Here is a 19,544-nt window from a genome sequence, read left to right as displayed (position 1 = left end):
AAATATATTATATATATTGCACATTATTTTGTATATTATATATATTATAGAAATTAAACATAAAAAATCATATGACTAAATTATTACTCTTTTCATGATGTTTTAAATGTGCTATATAATAACTTTTATAGACTATAACATATAAAATAATTGTTAATAGATTAGTATTTATTTCAATATATATATATATATATATATATATATATATATATATATAAAATAAAATAATAAATGAATGTTAGACACATTTATACATTTATATATAATATTATTTCACATTTTACAAATTGGTATTAAAAATGAAACAATTATATATAATAAATTTCAATTTATATCATAAGATATTAGATTTTATGTATGAACAAGATTTCATGGAAGGAATATGAAAAATTTTATATATTCATGATAACATAAATTTCCTGAAATAATAAGAAAGTAAGCAATTGTTTATAACTTTTATACAATCAGAAATGAAATGAAAATTTAATTTAACTATGTATATAATTTTATATAATAATTTTATATAATTTTTTTATACTATTAAAATAAAAATTAATTATTCATACATGTTTCTTCATATTTGTTTCTTAATCAAACCTTTTTATTCTTATAAATAAATTAGTTCTGCATTTTTATCATGTATATACAAATATAGGTTATAATTTCGATTAATAATTATTATGAAGTATTAATTTAAAAAAAATATATTAAAAATAATTTTATTATTATTAGATATTCTTATCATTAAACGTATTATTATTTTATTATACATACGCATATTTGAAACTACAAAGTTTTACTATCAACTATGTATATATAGAAAACTAGTGTTGCTTGATATATACATGTAAACTAAGCATATAATCGATTGCATGTCACATGCGTTTAAATTCAAAGGATAGGTAGTTTCTTATTAAAAATCAGTGATAATCATAAAAATTTGTAACTATAAATGGATGCAATAAGAAATATTTCATTTTTGTACGTTCTCCATTTTCAATGATGCGCCTGTCACTTTTTGATTTGAATTTATTATGTTGGCAATAAAGGTACGTATAAAGTACAATGTATCGCGTCTATATTTCACAAATACAACGAAATAGCAAAGCCTATTTTAAGAAATTTAAGAAGAAAGCTTTTGCTACGTACATGTACTTTCATATAAGTAACGTACGCAAATGTACTCCTACATATCCAAACAAACTTGCGTCCCATGTGTACACATATACGTACGTGTGTTCGTACATATACATGTACATGTAATAAATATACATATCTGAATATGAATAAGATAAAGGAAAAAGAAAGTGGATAAAAGGGAGAACGTATGGGACAGAGATAAAAAAAATCTATATCACAGGTGCATGTCAGTGCAATCATATATGTACAGTAATATATAATTATATGTATAATTATGTATATGTATGTATATTAATTATCATTTATTGTGCACATAAGGGACATGTTTCCACGCTTTGTGTGCATCCTCTGTTTACAAAGGATACTTATCAAAAATTGAAGATGGTATACCACAATAAAAGCCAAATATGAAACCGAGCGAACAAAGAACGCTGGACAAATGCGTATATTGAATAGTGGGAAACAAGGAAAGGACAACACAAGGTATATCTATGGGTAGGATATCATGGTGGGATGCTACAGGAAACTTTTTCAAGAGAAAGAAAAAAATTCAATCATCAGAGAAACGCATTTGAGAAATCTACGAAAAGCGATGGGAAATGTCGGAGAACAGCACACCGTCAAGGGATGAAATAAAAACAAGGTTGAGCGAGCGAGAGAAATAGAGAGAGAGAGACAGCGCGCATCCAAATTTCGGAGGGAAAACTCCTACCTTTTACTGGGATAATCTGGGATTTCAGAACGATGTCATAGTAGAATACGTTGGTTGCGCTAGGCGAAACCGACGGTCGGCGATGGCCGTGCAGCTCACCACTGAGAACACTGAGGTCGCTCCATGTCTCTCACTCGACCCAAGCCACGACCCCGCCCATTATGGGCCTACTGATATTCTCTAGGTCGTATTTTAAACCATAAACCACTAAGTGCGTTCATATGTTTAATCAATCTTTTTTCTAAATCACTAAAAATATTTTTTGATATTCCGCGTAGCGATATCTGCGTCGTAAAATTATCAGCGTTCTTGATCACTGACGTCAAATGCTTTCACAAACTTCGTTTATTTCACCGTAAGTTAATGGTGGCACCACTTGCTTGCTTTGAAATAGCCATATTATTTTCCACCAATATCGATGGAGAAAAGACTTAACAAACGAAAAGCATAATTTCTTTAAATAATACATATATTTTTATAAAAAACTTTTTTTCATTATATTTAATATCATCTTTCTTTTTGAAATTATTTAATAATATATAAATTATGCTAGAAATATATTAATGTTGCATTTAAAAATAAAAATATATTTATCTCTCTCCGTTTATTTTGTGTAAGCATATCATCAATGTACACTATTTATATACGTATACATATTTTGTAAGTTCATAAAGGCCTTCATGATGAAAGAATGGCGAATTGATTGTTTTTTCCCATACTTTTTCAATTTTTGCATCATATCATGTAGTATATTATAAATACGTACAAGTTATTTTAAATAGATTTTCATAAGCTATATTTATTTTTTATTTTTTAAGATTATATATATATATATATCAAAATCATATATATAAAATCATTTAAATTTTGTCAATTTCTTAATATAATTTTAATCTATTATAGTTATTAAAATAAAAGTAAATAAAAATTCTGAATTGAATCAAGTTATGAAGAAATCATCTGAAATAGTAGTTCTTGACCTCACCATTATTATCCATTTTATTATATATATTTTCTTTCATCTTTAAAGATTTTTTAAAACATTTAAACAAATTTTTATAATCTTTTATCTTTCATAAATGATTTGATAAACGAAGGAAAAAACAATAAGGATGTAAAATCTTTCCTTAAATTCTGTAATCACAAGATGTCGTCACTTCATTATTCAACCAATCAGGACGTTCTACGTTCCGATCGTTATACACAACATTAGTTTATTCAATTATTTTATTATAAAATATGAGAAAAAATTATGATATTTAATTGTAAAAAAATAATTAATATTTTTAATATATAAAAAATTTCTAAATTTTAATTTTATAAAGATTTTAAAGCAAATTTAATAAATTGCTCGAAAAAAGCCGAAGATACCCGAAAGAGATTCAACGTGATTGGATGGCAAAGATCATGTGATCAGTGATGCTATGAAATATTGGTTTAGATTGACTGGTGGGGGATATTCATATCCTTAAGTTTGGATTGTGTCTTCACAAAGACAAGAGACAGATTCGAAGGAGCGTCGTGCTTACGAGCACGTAGTTTACGAGTTCGATCGCAGTATCTGGTTTCAGCGAGTGTTATGTGAGTTGGCGTAGTGGCGAAAGAGAGCTTAAAGTGAGAGGAAAAATCGCATGAAGAGGCAGAAATTGACGGGCGCTGCTTGACGGATAATAATATCAGTTTTTAAAATAGAATGAACATCGTTTAGTGCGCGTACATATACAGACACGTACGAGATATTGCTATAAAGTTAATTTCACGTTTTACGGACATATATGTACACGCGCGTGCGTGTTGCGAGGGTACGAATACATATAGTTTCGCTGTCGAACGGTGATATATTGTGAAAAATCCGTGTGGAGCAGCGAAAACAAACAACTCGTGTCCGCCATCTTGTGCCTCTCCAGCTACGTTGAAAGGAAAGTGAGAGAATTCGGACCGACGTGTGTGATTTTATTCGGTGAGAAAAAAGAGTGTAAGTAGAGGTGACCAACGGTCACCGAATGTGGTCAAAATTGCAAAAAACACGAATAGGGAGGACTGCGAGAGAACTCAAAAAAAGCGAGACGAGGTAGCATTGCGCTCATAGGAGGTTCGTAGGATACCCCACCAAGTTTATTCCTCCGCGTTCCCCCTACCCTTTTGCCCTGGATCCCGAGATTATTGCGCAGTTAGAAAATTCATTGAATACAAACATCGTCAAAAACTTCGTTGCATCTTTGGAAAGTGACCCGCGGACATTATACGGTAAGATTTTCGACAGGTTAAAAATTGATTCCTCCCCTCCTTCTATATTTGCTTAATTTCGATATAATATAGAATGAAGTTTTGTTTTTGTTTTTTTCTTTCTTTATTTTTTTTTTCATAAATATATTATTTTAAACGTTATATTATGTGAAAATAATGAAATTGATTTTTGAAATTTCTCGCGTTAAATATTGTTATTTTTATCGACTTGTTTGAGGTCAAATTTATGTATTAAATTTACTGATTAGTTTAACGTGATAAAAAAAATATTTATTATTATTTGGTAACGACATTCTGATATTATTAATGACATAGCAAATTGAGTTAAAAATGAAATTAAATATTTCATTTTTTTGTTTTGAACTATTGCATATTGATGGAAACTATTGATTGACTTTGACAATTTTCAATTTAATTAATTATTTGTTTGAATGATAAGATTAAGAAACAATTCATTTTTTCAGACGGGTTGGTTGACTTTATGAGTGATACGAAATTATTATAAAGCCATGACGAATTCGGTACCGAAATTGAAAAACAAGGTAGACCGGCAGGGTTCGCCAAATGTCGGCATTGATCGACATCATCACCGTTCGATAATTACACTCAAACAGCCGGCGTATGTCCACATGAGTGGGAGATCTCATGGCAGAAGTTCAACCGGCAGATTAAGCTGCAGCCCACACGGTTCTTCAAAAGGTTCGAGAAATTCACCGTTGCGGTATGAATATAGTCCGCGCGGCAGTCCAACAAACAGTTTTTATGCGGGTGCAAAGTTTTCTGAACCGCCATCTCCTGCGAGCCTTCCGAAACCACCGAGCCATTGGACTACGAGACTGATGAGCAGTTGTCAGCAATCCGACAGGATTTGCGATATTTCAAATCATCTGAAGATGATGTTAAACGTCCAAGCCTGATACATAAAGACCAACAGACCGCTAAAAACGGTTACCAGCTCCTAAAAACAAAGAGACAGGTACGATATTATCGTCCCCCCTCTTGGATTTAAGGATGTATTTTTTTTTCTTGTATGTGATGTCAAGCTGTTCGTTTGAAACAAACAAAAAAAAAAACAGAAGTGTTTATAACTGCGCGATACCACAATCTCTAAGAATGATACACAAGTAATATTGCAATTAGAACAGGGCACCAGCGTCTTCAGTTTCATGGTACAGATGCTGCGTGAAAAAAAACTACGATTCGTTCTTTAAACTACTATACAAAACATAAACATTGAATATGAAAGACGCAGGTGCGTCTGCCGTGAACCATGATTCAAGTATATAATAACTTGTAACAATTCTATTATGCGCCGTCTATGAAGATATAAACGTATGTATTTTAGATTATTATTATATATGATTAACTTGCAGAGACGCATACATATACACAAATACACAAACACTGTTATATTATCTGTTTGACGAAATGGTACGAAGACATAGGCAAAGCTGCATTAGCTATTTTTAGGAACAATAGCTATATATTTTTTTTTCTTTTTTTTCTTTTTTTTTTTTTTTTTCTCTTTAAGCTCAAAATTGCTATATCTTAGCACTGTTGATTATGACAGTATATATGTTTTATTCTTTATTAATTATAATCCGGAATTCTTTCCAAAACAATTATTTAAATCTTTATACCAGATATATACTACTTGCTTTTTTCTGATTAAAAGATACTTTATATGTACATCATAAGTGGTAAACTTTAAGTATTACACATATTCATCTACTGCTCTTTAGCATAAACCTAAGTATCAATTAAGTATAACTTTGACTAATGATTACTCTTATATAATTTCTTGTCTCTCAGATTCAGTTAAGTCTTCAATAGGCTCAGAAGTCTTCAATGGCAATAGGTTTTGTAGAATTCACATGTTCAGTGAATCTTTAAATCAAATTACCCTTGAAAAATCTATTATAACAAAATTTTTGGTTTTTATTTATCTTCTTTTGTTCTTGAAGATATATCCTCAATTTTGCAGCTTTGCAATAATTCTGCAAAGCATTATATAAGATTTAAGTGATGAGTTTCCAGTGTGCATACAGATGGATCAATTTTTTTGAAAATTCGTGAATGAGAGAATGATAAGATTGTATGAATGAATAATGAAGAAAATGATTTGATACGTATGATGATGGATATTTTACTATTCTTCTTTTTTTTTCTCTCAAAAAAATTTATAATTAAGCAATATTAATGCTTAAATTAACAAAATTTTTAGAAGATTCTCTATAAATGACAAATTTAATTTTTATCTAATATAAGAAATCCAATTAGAGGCTTGTCATTAGGATTTCATTATAAAGTGATTTTACTTATCTTTAGAATTGAATAATGTTTAATTATTTGATATTGAATGAAATTGTGAGTTCACAAAATTTTTTGGTTCAATTCTAAATATATGTGTTCCAAGAAAACATTTCAAAAATGAAATTTTTTCTGATTTTATATCGTTGTAATGAATTTTTTTTTTCTAACATTGCATATGTTATATTATAAAAATAATAACAATAATTTTTAATTTTTTTTTGCATTTTCTTTTTCTGTTTATCTTCTCTCTCTCTCTCTCTCTCTCTCTCTCTCTCTTTCTCTTTCTCTTTCTCTTTCTCTTTTTCTTTCTCTTTCTCTTTCTCTTTCTCTAAATACAATATTTAATTATAGATTGACCAAATTATTTAAAATGATGTTTTAACTAATATATTATTTTCTCTAATAGGAAATATTGCTTTCTTTTTCCTTTTTTTTCTTTTCTTTTTTTTCTCTTTTTTTTAAATTATATTGATTTCATTCTCTCTTTAACAATTTTTTATTTAATTATTACAATAAATTAGGAATTGGATTTGATGTATGCATATGCAGATCTCAAGAAGAAAAAAATATCCGAACATATGTATATTCTTTGTGAGAGAATGAGAGTGAGAGTGAGAGTAAGAATGAGAAGGACTGGAAGAAAAATACTAAAACGTGCAATTTCGAACTTTCAATTACTTTCTCCATCTTTGTAGTCTTGTAAGGCAAAAAATTTTTTAATCGTATCTATAGCATCTGACAGCATTACCCGTGGAATGGTTGATAAAAATTTTGATGTAAAATCGACGAGAATTCATTGATTTTCAGTTAACCGGTTCTCATTGAACAGGATCTCGATTTCTTTTTTTTTTTTTTTCTCTTTTTTAATAACCATCGCCAAACAAAACAGCTTAGAAAACTGTTAACCAAAAAAGCGGTAATGGTGTTAAAAGAGAAAAAAAAAATATTTTCTTCTTCATTTTTGTTACTTTTGTAATTCAATTCATAAATACGTTTTCAGTTTAATTTTTTTTCAACTCATTCTTAAGACCATATATTTTTAAGATGCTACAAAAGTCTTAAATTTCAATTTTCGCTCATCTGAATTTCATAGAAGAAAATTATTTCTAATGATAGTACACGTGTAATATTGATAAGAACCGGAAGATAATCGATGATCGTTATAATCCTTGCTAAATAGTTTCTGCTCTCGTCGGAAAAGGAATTGTTACGATTGAATAGATAAATAGAAAGAAATGAATGGGGCAGGATTATATCCAGAAAGTGTATCGTTTTCATCGCATAAATTATTATTTTTTTTAAATGCAATATATAAGTTCCAAAGATTTCTTAAATGTGATTTTTGTAGAGAATTTTCAAGGAAAAATTTCCCGTTTGTTTGATGGCTTGTTTCGAAGAAGAAAGTACAATGATCTCTCTCTTTAAAAGTTAGGGAATTCTATTCTTTCTTTCTTTTTTTTTTTTTTTTTTTTTTTTTAATTTTTCGAATCATATTTGTATAAATCATATTAAACCTAATATTAATTGTACATATATATATGTGCCAGGATTCGGATGAAAATTTGTCAAGTTCGTTATGAGTTTTTTTCTTAAAGGACTCATCGGACATGAAATAAACGAATTAAAAAAACACTGCCGTCCTGTGGGAAATTGATGGGATTGGAATCGATAGTATTTTGAGCATGCGAAGGTTATCGCACAGATGCGCATCGTTTGTGAATTTGTGTAAATAATGGAGAATAAGAAAGTTGCAATTTCGAACATTTGTAAATGTACTGTAAAAAAAAAAAAATTAATGTACATATGAAGAATGCAAAAGAACGATGTGTATTATGTATATATTATATACATATAAATAAATATATATATATATATATTATATACATAAAGAAAATAATTAATCTCGATGACAACGGCATTTGTTCCGTTCCGATCGAGAGCATGGACCTTAAAAAATTTCGAAACTCTAAGTACAGCAATATGCATAATTACCTGTTCGAGTCTCGCAAAAATGCAAAAAATAGTCAGTATGTGCAAAAGTGAAAAATAAAAAACAAAAAAAAATGAAAAAAAAAATAGTTGAAGGTTGCCAGGCTCGATTCAAATGATCTTTGAGACGAACAAAACGTGTAATTGAAAAGAAATTGTATTCTATGATAAAGAGGGAAATATGAAAGGAACAAAAAAATGGTATCCATATAAAAAGTGACGCAAATAAAAAAAGGCACGAATTGCAAAATAATGAATAATCAACCAATTGATAATTTAAACAATGATAAGAAATTAGCTGTGATGATGATCCTATAGGTACTACTAATTTTTAATTGGTAACTGATCAACATATATATATATATACACACATATATATATTATATATTATATGTATATGATTAAACGATAAGATGGGCTAATTTAAGGAACGTTCAAGTACGATGATATATAAAATAGAAGATAATACAGTCTTTTTTCAGAGAGAGCGAAAGCGAGAGCGAGAGAGAGAGCGAGAGCGAGAGCGAGAGAGAGAGAGAGAGAGAGAGAGAGAGAGAGAGAGAGAGAGAGAGAGAGAGACGTTAGATAACATGAAAGAAACATAAAAATATTGTGTGAATAGGAAAAAGGTAGGGAGGGGGATGTTTTTCTTTGTCTCTTAAAACGTGGATTTGAATCCCGTGCACTTCTACGTATTATTAATTATCCATAAAACTTAGTGATTAGCAACGTATGCGCGCGATAGTGGAACACAAATAATAAACAAAAATAATAAAATAACAGAGAGCACAGACATTAATATTATTTAGGAACTCTTTCGAGTACGTCCATCTTGTGTGTCGTAATCCACTTTCGTGACTTTAAGATGAAAATATAGCTAGTAGTTCTAATTATAAGAGCCAACGAGAACTTGGGTCGTTTCGAAAAATGGGATCGAGGTCGGGAGGCGGAAATTTTATCTTTGAATGTTGTTTCCGGTTGAAGAAACCGCGAGATATCGTGATATTACTTCTTTCTGTTTTCGGTTTACGCGAATATTTTCCGTGGATCGAATTTAATGCGTATGCCATAAATGAAAAGAAGTAGGTCTTTTTCTTATTTTTTTTCTTTTAATTTTTTTTTTTTGTGGAAATGACAGAAAAACAAGAAAGAACAAAAAGAATGATACGAGACGATCCATGCTCGATTGGTATTTATTGTGATATTGTAACGTACAAAAATCGTTCGTCGCGAGTTACACGAAAAATCGAAAAATAATCAATACAAATTTAAGATTCTCGTGAATGCTTCATGGATGTGTCACGGATCCATTTTCTAAAACAAAAAAACAAAAAATGGCACTCTTGCTAAACATTTTACGATCTTATATTTTAAGTATTTTATATCTTAATAATTTTATTGTCTAAGATATTACAACTTCATTATTTTTGTTTCTTAAAATATAACGATAGTTTTAATTAATTGTCATGATCAAATCTGACAAAAGATAATTTAAATTGCAACAATAGAGATTAAAGAAATCGATCCTATAACAACAAAAATTAAGAAATATTATCTTTTCTATTTCCTATAAAACTCATTTAATATACGTGTATATATATATCGTGATATTATGTTAGATTAAAAAATTTAGCCACCGAATATTAAAGGAACAAGATCTTTATAAGAAATAGACTATTTACTACTTGTCTTGCATCACACGTTCATTGTGAATGCGGCATTATTGACTGCGGAGTTACATGTTTACATATTCACCGTGATACATCCGTCGACGAACATCATGCGACATATGTGTGCACGTACAAAATGGCTACGTGCCCTTGTATGTCCTGTTGCAATCTATACACGTATATCTTCGTACCTTTTGAATAATTTCTTTTGCTGGTCTCTTTCGAAAAATGGTTAATCGTAAATCATAATTCTGTTTATACTTTAATTTTGCGTAATTCTAATATAGGGCTGTACGGAATATTATTCGAGGAGAATATATTATATATAATTATTGCAAAGAAAGGAAACGTGTCGAAATGCTATGTTTGTTCGTTTCTTTGATCTGTTTGAACAAAAATTTTTAATTCATCATTATATTCGGAAAATGTATTTCTATTTTTTCTTCGATCTGTAAATTAGCTTTGGAGCTTCCACAAAAAATCGATGGAATTCCTCGTCTGTTTGATTCGTTTTGAGATTCTTAAGTGATATATAAAAAATGCACTTGTACGGATTCTTTTGATCAAAGCTCCGTTTTTTCCGATTAAATGACGAAGTTTCCAATTTTAATTGAAAGTTCTTTCGCGCATTTTTTTGGATATATTAATACATGCACTTTATTACTTATTTCATTAGACGGATAATTAATTATTTTTCTTAGAAGAACATTACATTTCTTTTTTTTTTTTTTTTTTTTTTTCATATATATATATATTTTCTTTTTTTATTATTATTATTATTATTATTTAGTTGTAATTACATTTATGGTGATGTGCTCTTTTTCTTTTTTTCTTTTTCTTTTCGTTTTTTTAAATCACAAGTGTAGTTTTAGGTTAATGACATCAGGAAAAAAAAAATCAATCTCTTGCTATTTACTTAATTTCCGTAATTCACAATTTACTCTAGTTTTGTAAGCGATTTATTCACATCGGTTGAGTATATTTGATTTAGGGTGAAATTTTATGTTCGTACTTCGAAAAATTTCTTTTATTCAGATTTTAACGCCTTTTTTCTTTTTTTCCTTTACTATCATTTGGCAAACTCTCATGTATAAAAGTGGTGTTAAAGAGCAGAGAAAAAGAATCAATACGAATTTTTGCATATCCGTACTACTTTTCATTAGGGAAAGAATACCGGCGAAACGTTCTTTTTAAAAAAAATTCGCGATTAAATACAATGAATCGAAAGGAAAAATGTGAGGATCAAACTCGCATCGAAGTAAATATATAGAAAAAATATAATAAAATAGAACCAACGTCTTCGAACGACAACGTCAAACAATACAAAAATGAAACAATGAAATTATGTCGCGTCTCGAATCGTTTTGCCCTCAAAAGTATTTTGTCACGAGGGAACTTCGAAACGCGACATCATATTATCGATATGTAATAATATCGTTTTAAATTGATCTTTCATGCAAGAGAATGGAAATCAACAGCTCATCAATTTCATACGAAGCACTGATCATTATACAGGGACACAAAACACAGCCACACGAAACACTATGTCGATTAATTAATTAAGCCTTAAATTTAGAATTAAGTTGAAAGGTCTGAAGTGAAACAAAGATAGAAAGGAAAAGAAGGAGGGAGAGAGAGAGAGAGAGAGAGAGAGAGGGAGAAAGAGAGAGAAAAGAGGAAGAAGCTGTCTTTTTAAGCGCTATGGTCTACGATTACATATTTAAATCAAATATCTCAATCAATGTTTTTTTTTAAAAAGATAGAACAAATGTGAGAAAGCGCGATTTTAATCGGTAAAAGATTGATGTTATTTTTTTTTCTGATCCAATCGTGCCTCCTTTTTTGTTCCATTTAGATTTCTTACGTGGTATTCGATTCGTATATTTCAGATTTGATTTTAAATATCTTTAATTCTCGTCGAAACAATCGTCAAAATTCGAGGCACATGCTTTGATCTCAATTGTTCTCGCGAAAGGAACTTTTATTTGTGTTTTATTTCTATACCAAGGAAATCTAGTGGTCATGGAATCATGCAGCGAAATTCGACGCCATTTTCACTCGCTCTTCAATAATCGATTTATAGTATTAATATAACAAGTGTCGCTTTGCGTTCGAATCGAATCGTTTCAAATTCGAGGCGACATTTTCTTCAAGATCACTAATAATAATATATAAAATAAAAGAAGACCGAAAGTTTGTTTTCTGCGTGGTTCTACGATACACACACATTTATATATCGAACGATAAAAAAAAAGACATTTTCGAAGGGCTAGACCATTGTTAAGGAAAGTACGATTTTTACCTACGGTAGCAAGGAGAAGTTTCTCGTGATCTATTGATTGTTTACTTGTAAATTCCATAACGCATCTCTGACGAGCCTGTCGATGACAATATTTTTTATCCTTCTTCCTGCTGCTGCTCGTGAAAGTCCAGCCGTACACCAGCGCGATGCGCGACCATAAAAAATACAATATCATTTTGTTTTTTTTTTTTTGTTTTTTATTAAATGGGATTAATTTGACGGAAGATTAATCATAGAGCTCGTAAAAATATGGTATAAAAAAAAAAAGAAAACAGGGACATCAAATGAATTGCACAAAAATTTTACATATTATAATAAAACAAGTATCCGTGTCAATCTGATGTGCGGCTAAATTATAAAATGTAGGGGAAATGGATTGACCGCAATTGCGGTACGTAAAAAAAAAAAAAAAAAAACGCACTGACTATTTTAGCGAATCGAGATTCGACCATGTACCTTGATATATATCTTGAGAGTGTCTCCAGAAAGTATGTATGCGTTGGTGATTGCGAAAGGAAGTAAGAATGCGAATATGTATGTATGTATGTATGTATGTATGCGAGCGTGCCAAAAGAAAAGTTGTGAGATTAAGCGTGCGTGCACGTATGTGTGGTGTGTGTGTGTGTGTGTGTGTGTGTAAGAGGGAAAGAGAGAGGGAGAGAAAGAGAGAGAGAGAAAGAGAGAAAATAAACTTAAATATATATATATATATATATTAAATATATACGGTCGGAGGGAGAATCCCTTCGCTCTTGAAAAAGAAAGAAAATGGACGCGTTTTATCCAGAAGATAATTAAAATGAAGATCGTTTATTTTTACGATCGTTCGAACAAAATTCGCAAACCAAAAGTAAATTAAATGAAAGATGAATAAACTCGGAAAAAACGTGTCCGTTTGACTTCTCGATTTCTCGCATGTGCAGAGCGGTTTATGCACCATTGCACGATCAATAATAAAAGAAAAGCAAAACAACACACGATCGATGGCGTTTAAAAATGTGTGCGTGCGTGTGTTGCTTGACAAAGAAGTTATGAACGAAAAGAGATTGTGCCATCGCTCGCACGTGCGTGACAATAATTTTTCCTACGTGTAATCGTTGTGCGAAATAACTTTAGTTTTTTTCTTCTCCTTTTTGTTTCAAGGCTCACCGCGGAGAGTAATGTTTGCGCGGTAAATTTGAAATTCTGCAAGATAGAAATTTTCTATTTTTCACGCAAAAATGTGAATACACGACGCTTGTATTTTGAGTCAATTACTAAATTATCCGCGCTGCCAGATGTTCATTCCACTTTTAATCGGCCAGTAGTGAAAGACGCGGCGCTGCCATCTTGATCCGTAGACCTAGTTTCCATACTATACAGGTCAATAATATAATTAGCAGTAAATTTTAACTATGTAGAAACGAATTAAGTAAATGCGTATTATATATAATTTCATGCTGTTTGATCAATTGACTGTATATTTTTATTTTATAAATTTCATAATTTTATCTATGATAAATATAATTTTAGTACATCATAAAAATCAAATTTAAGTGCAAATTATAATTTAATATAATGAGAATTGCTTTTATATCTGAGTTTTACTCAGCTGTACATATCATATAATTGTACAAATTATATATATTAGTCTCTCTATTAGTACCTTCCGAATAAAATTTACAAGTGAATAAAGATTTTAAAGGAAGGATGATAGATTGACTATTTTAATTTTTATTTAAAAATTTTGGAGACTAGTACTTCGGATCGGAAAAAATTGTAAATTAGATATATATTTATATCGAAATGGTCTTAAGAAAATGACTTTCCTGTCACGCGCAGATGTTTCTCCTCCGTCTATCTGTCCTACAAACCACGTGGCATTTCATCTTCGAATGGTTTCTCTTACTTTTGTTATTTCTTTTTTTTTTTCCATTTTATAAGCTTATATTTTTACATCATCAAGCATCGCTGTACAGAGCATTGTTCCGCGAAACTTTGGTCTGCTTTAAAACGAACGATGATTTAGAAATAAAAAAATGCAAAAACGAACGAGGTAGACTTATAGTGCACCGAAGGGCACTATCTATTCGAAGAAGCTTATACTTCAGAATCAATAGGTCTTTCATTTTGTACATTTATTAAAACATAATTTTCGTATTGTTTTTTGCTAATATTATCCTCTTTAATAACAACAACATTGTGAAAGCTTGTTTCGACTGGATCCAAAAAAAAAAAAAAAAGCAAAAGATTAAGAAGTTATAAGTAAAGTAAATTAGCACAATTCAAAACAATGAAAAAAAAGGAAGAAAAAGAAAAAGTCAAGACTATCGATAATCCTATTGTCTTCGAAAGTATAGGCTTCGCGAATCCGATAAAGTTATACAAAAAACAAAAAAAAATACAGAATGACAGAACTTTTGTTCTGTCCCAACGAAATAGAGGCGACGAGTTTACCGTTAGGCAGTAAATTATATAGATGTAATTAAGGTTTACTAAAACGCGATATTTGCAATGAAAACGGTGAGAGAAACGAGGAGAAAGATAAGAGCTGTATCGTGGAATGATTGAAGGATTAAATATTAAAGATGACGATGTGATCCCAGGAAACGATGCGATTATCGTTTTCCTTTTTGCGTCTCTTTGATAAAACTCCGTCGCGGACATGATGCAATTTGCTGTCAAGTTTTAGGGTATATAAGAATAGAGTTATATAATGTATATCTATAATTGTACGTAAAAAAACGCAAAAGCAGTACGTTTAAGGTTCGACTCGAGCGCATACATAAGAAATAATGTATTATAAAATATCATATTAAGGGTGCCCGTTTTGAGTGCAACATTTTTTTTTTTCTTGAGGAGGATCAATCGATAAAAAGCGGGTCTAAGCGAAAGAAAGAAAGAAAGAAAAAAAAAACAAGAACAGATTCGCGAACAATTGTACATAATGCGTGAATCGAAATTCATTTTCACGAGCCGTGGTGAGCTCGCGAAAGAGAAAAATATTTTGTTATGTAAAAAAAAAAAAAAAAAGAATCGATGACTGATCGATGAGATGAAGAAAAAGAAGTTCCATTTTGGGATACAGTGTGTGGCTGCTATGCATTTTCAAACGCACGTTTCGAGTTATCCTATGAAACTGTTCGATCGATATATAGATCTTTCTGCGGCTTCAAGTTTGTAAAGAAAAGCGAAGAAGAGGAAGAAGAGGAAATAAGAATGAAGAAGGGTGGCAACGAAAAACAAGACAATGGATGCTGTCGTTACGCGCAAGAACGAGATTTCTTTATCATTCCGAAGAGATAGACTAACTTGGTCACTTTCATATTAAAAAAAAAAATAATAATAAAAAAAAAAAATAAAAAAAAATAAAAAAAAAGAAATACGTATACCGAGAAAACATAAGTATGTACATTCCGGTTCATAACAAAATGATCTTTCGAGATCATATTAAATTGTGCGTGCATTATTCACCAATAAATTATTTTTACTAAAGATATATGTACAATACATATATCGAAGAGGAGAGAGAATTTCGACTGGACGCAATTCCCGTCGAATTTTAATTTCTTCGAATGGAATCAAACTATAGAGGAAATGAAGAGAGGACCAAGAAGAACCGAGGAAGAATAAGAACCGAGTCAAGGGGATAACGGGAGAGCTAACGATGGCGCGATCGACGAGAATGGATTATGATTATCGATTGGCCACCTTTCAACGCGCATCCCGTTGTTTTCTTGGCGAAACAATCGTCTCGTGTTTGCGCGTTCGACGTGGGCTTAGGACTGTGTGTGTGGGTTCGTAAAAAAAGAAGAAATCAAATGGAAGTTATACATAGACGGGACGAAATATGTGGTCCCGTGTAAATAAGGAAAAGACTCGAAATTTTTTCGATGATATAATAAATAATTTAATAATCGTCCACACAATACGAAGTTCGACAGAGGAACAATTATTTTTTGCCGTTTTTTCTTCTATTGAAAAAAAAAAAAAAAAAGGAAACTTCTCGAAGTTTCCGTCGCTAGAGCGATGAACAACTGTGGCGTAGCGAGATGATTATCTTGAACGGCGATGATGATGATGATCCTCCGGAAAAGGAACGTAACTGAGAAAAAGAGCAAGTACTTGGAGAAATATAATATGGCGAAGAATGATATATCCAAGTCGTACCTAAAGCGTAATTGTTTATATATCGTAATTTTGGTACTGTTATTCGAGTACGTATACACGCGTTTTTTTCGAAGAAATTATAATAAGCGCGTGACCAATGGAGGAGGAGAAGAAGATGAAGAAACACGAAAAAGATGCAAAGAAGCGATTGTCGGCGATAATAAAATTAAAAGATGAAACAGAGTAAAATGGCAGCACCGCGGAATGGAAGATTTAATGCGAGTAAAGGAGGAAATATATAATGTCTTTCAAAGTGAGAATGATTGGTAATGAAGAAATAAGAACCTCTGAGTGAGGTTTGAGCGGATGTGATGAGAGGATTTCTAAAAAACCATCAGAAAAAATGTCTTTTTGAAAACAAAAAGCACCAAAAAAAATCAATATATAAAACCAGTGGAGTGTGGTGTGTGTGAGAAAGCGCGAGTGGGAAGGATGATTGAAAATAAAAATAAGAAAATATCAACAACGGAGAAGCTTAATAAAGGGATTTAGGAATAGTAAGGAAACATGATATTGGGAGAGAAAGTAAATATGGCTTTAAAAATATTGGTGTGCAATAATCGCCGAGATAGCTCAAAGATGAATCGAGCAGAAAACAGATGAAAAAAAAAAAGAAGATTCTTGAATCTTCTTTCATATATAAAAACAAGGATTGCGAGGATCTTTTTTTGTAGCATGATAAAAACAAATTTTTGAGGCGATTCATGAAATAAAAATCAGACTTGACTTCATTGGAAAATATTTCAGTACAGCACAACTACTACACACGCGCATACACATACATACATACATAATTCATATATACACACGTATGTACATAAGAAAAAAAAATGAAAGAAGCAGACTAAGAGATTTAATCTTAAAAAAAAATTTATGTGAGTCACGTGTGCAAAATTCAAATTGAATAAACACTGGACGCACATGTTTACTATTATCATCGTTGCTATCGTATGTCACGGCATATATTAATGGAAATAAACGCAGAAGTGCGAAAACCTTCGAGGAACTGAATGAAAAAGAAATACATTCAGAAAGTTAGAAAGAAAATTGATTGAAATTGACCAAACGTCTGAAAATTTTTTCAATAATTGTACATCATTTACCATTTTTCAAAAGACATACGTGTATATAAACACGTCATAATTAAAGTTTTTTTTCATAATCATCTAGCGTGTAAATGGATCTGCTCCTTTCAAGGAAAAACTAAAAGAAGAAGAAGAAGAAGAAGAAATAGAGCAACGAGAGAAAATTTTTAATGTTTTTTGGCATCCTGTCTTTTTTCTACTTATTCTTTTTTATTTCTTTTTCCTTAATATTACGCTTTCACCATCCTTTCCTTTTCATAATAATGAAAACTACTGGCCGAAAATGTATATCACAAAAAAGTATTCAGCTTTATTCGTAAACATTTTTTGATGATAATATTATCCCTGTTCCTGTCTTATACTATATTTTACATGTTGCTCATATCCCGTCCACATTTTCACTTTACTATCCTTTTTTTTCTTTAGGGCCCTTCTCAGGGCCCGCAAATGTCTCATTGTATGGAGTAGCAATTTCTCGGATGGACTAAACATGCATAAAATCTGTCCTTTTCAGGACAAAAATTTAAAATCATCTTTTTCAAGGCAAAAGTACAAAATTATTCATTTTTGAATTAATTCTTAAATTAATTTTTAAAAGTTCTTTTCAGGAAAAGATTCTACAAAGTATAATAATACTTTTCAAGCTCAAATATTTCAAGTACCTGAATTATTAATGCATTGTTCTGCATTTCATTGTGATATTGTTGAATTCTTTTTTCCTGCTGTGTTATAGGGTATGTATACTCAATTGGTATAATATTTGTAAGTTAATTGCCCATTTATTATAATATTTGGTAAAGTATTATTTAACATATTTATAGTATTTACAAGTATCTGTATGAAAAGAAAGTCATAAAAATGAGAGAATGTTATAGACGTTCAGAAAATTTAAATGTGTTTCATTAGAAAAGTAAATGAGTTTTATAATTTCTTTATATATTATATGTTTTGTATATTTTATAAAATAGAACTAAAAAAAAAAAAAGGTTAAGTTTTATGAAATTTGATTTTTGTATGTATTTTATGAAAAAATATGATATAATGAAAAATTTTCTAATTTTTTAAAATTTAAATATTTAATTATAAAAAAATATCAAATATTCTCGAAATAATTTTCGAAATGAAACGGTATAAATAAATTTAATAAATAAATAAAATGAATATATCAATTTGTTTCATATTACAACTTATAGGATTAATTATATATAAATATGATCTTTTTATTATACATAAAAAATAGAAATATTAATAAAAAATATTTATTCATAAAAATATTAAAAATGATAACAATTCGATATAACGATATTTATTTATATTTGTTCTATTTTTCAGTGTGACTTCAGTATATTTTTCTTACTAAGAAGATGGAAGTATTATATATTTTCGATGAAATAAGAAGTATATTATAAAATCGAAGAAGTATTTATTCAATCAATTAATTTTATAATTTTTTAAATAATTTTTAATAGTATATTTTTTTTATAATAAATATTTTTTATATTTTCTCTGTTATTTATTTTCTTTCTTTTCTTTATATATTTCCTTGTATATTTTTACACATTTTGAATTTATATGTAAAAAATGATAAATTGATAAATATTGAAAATTATGTTTTTAAATAAAAGATGTAAATCAGATTAAAATTTATATATATTTATGTACATATTGTATCTTACGTTAATTTCTTTTGAATTTTAATATTTGTATAATAAAATGATGTCTATGAAATGAACGAATAATTAAAAATATAATATTATGATCCCAAAAGAAAATTAATCATTATTATTTTAAAACTTGTGATATTAATAAATGTGTATTCAAATATAAATATATAAAATATTTATTTAATCCTTTTTTTATTTTTTATATTAAAATGATTTTTTATTTTTGTGAAATTGCATTAAAGGTATGTATATATATGTATATGTATATATTAA

General features: G+C 29.6%; 1 protein-coding gene and 1 non-coding gene across 13 annotated transcripts in view; one reads left to right on the top strand and one right to left on the bottom strand.

Annotated features, from left to right (window-relative positions):
* LOC107997973 (E3 ubiquitin-protein ligase RNF38) overlaps positions 1 to 2,209 on the bottom strand; it is a 39,637-nt gene extending 37,428 nt beyond the window's left edge. For 5 of the 11 annotated variants that reach the window (XR_009832845.1, XM_017056926.3, XM_062085624.1 and 2 more), the window contains exon 1: positions 1,853 to 2,204. Coding sequence is in view for 1 of the 11 variants with exons in the window: in XM_062085627.1 (XP_061941611.1) it covers positions 1,952 to 1,977 (26 nt within the window). In the remaining 10 variants the exon portion in view is untranslated. Of the gene's footprint in view, positions 1 to 1,852 lie in introns of all 11 variants that reach the window. The other 6 variants (XM_062085626.1, XM_062085625.1, XM_017056932.3 and 3 more) reach the window with 5 other exon arrangements.
* A 1,059-nt stretch (positions 2,210 to 3,268) lies between these two features.
* LOC107997974 (uncharacterized) lies at positions 3,269 to 19,429 on the top strand. 2 transcript variants are annotated; one of them, XR_009832842.1, is made up of 3 exons: positions 3,327 to 4,099; positions 4,564 to 18,341; positions 18,940 to 19,429. It is a non-coding gene; the product is annotated as an uncharacterized LOC107997974 (transcript). The 2 variants fall into 2 exon arrangements; XR_009832841.1 differs by lacking the exon at positions 18,940 to 19,429 and having other exon boundaries at positions 3,269 to 4,099; positions 4,564 to 16,998.
* Positions 19,430 to 19,544: the final 115 nt, after the last annotated feature.

The sequence above is a fragment of the Apis cerana genome, linkage group LG15 (genome assembly GCF_029169275.1).
Source record: "Apis cerana isolate GH-2021 linkage group LG15, AcerK_1.0, whole genome shotgun sequence".
NCBI classification, from domain to species: Eukaryota; Metazoa; Arthropoda; class Insecta; order Hymenoptera; family Apidae; genus Apis; species Apis cerana.
The sequence above is the reverse complement of the archived record's forward strand: the minus strand, read 5'-3'. Positions and strand labels throughout refer to the sequence as shown.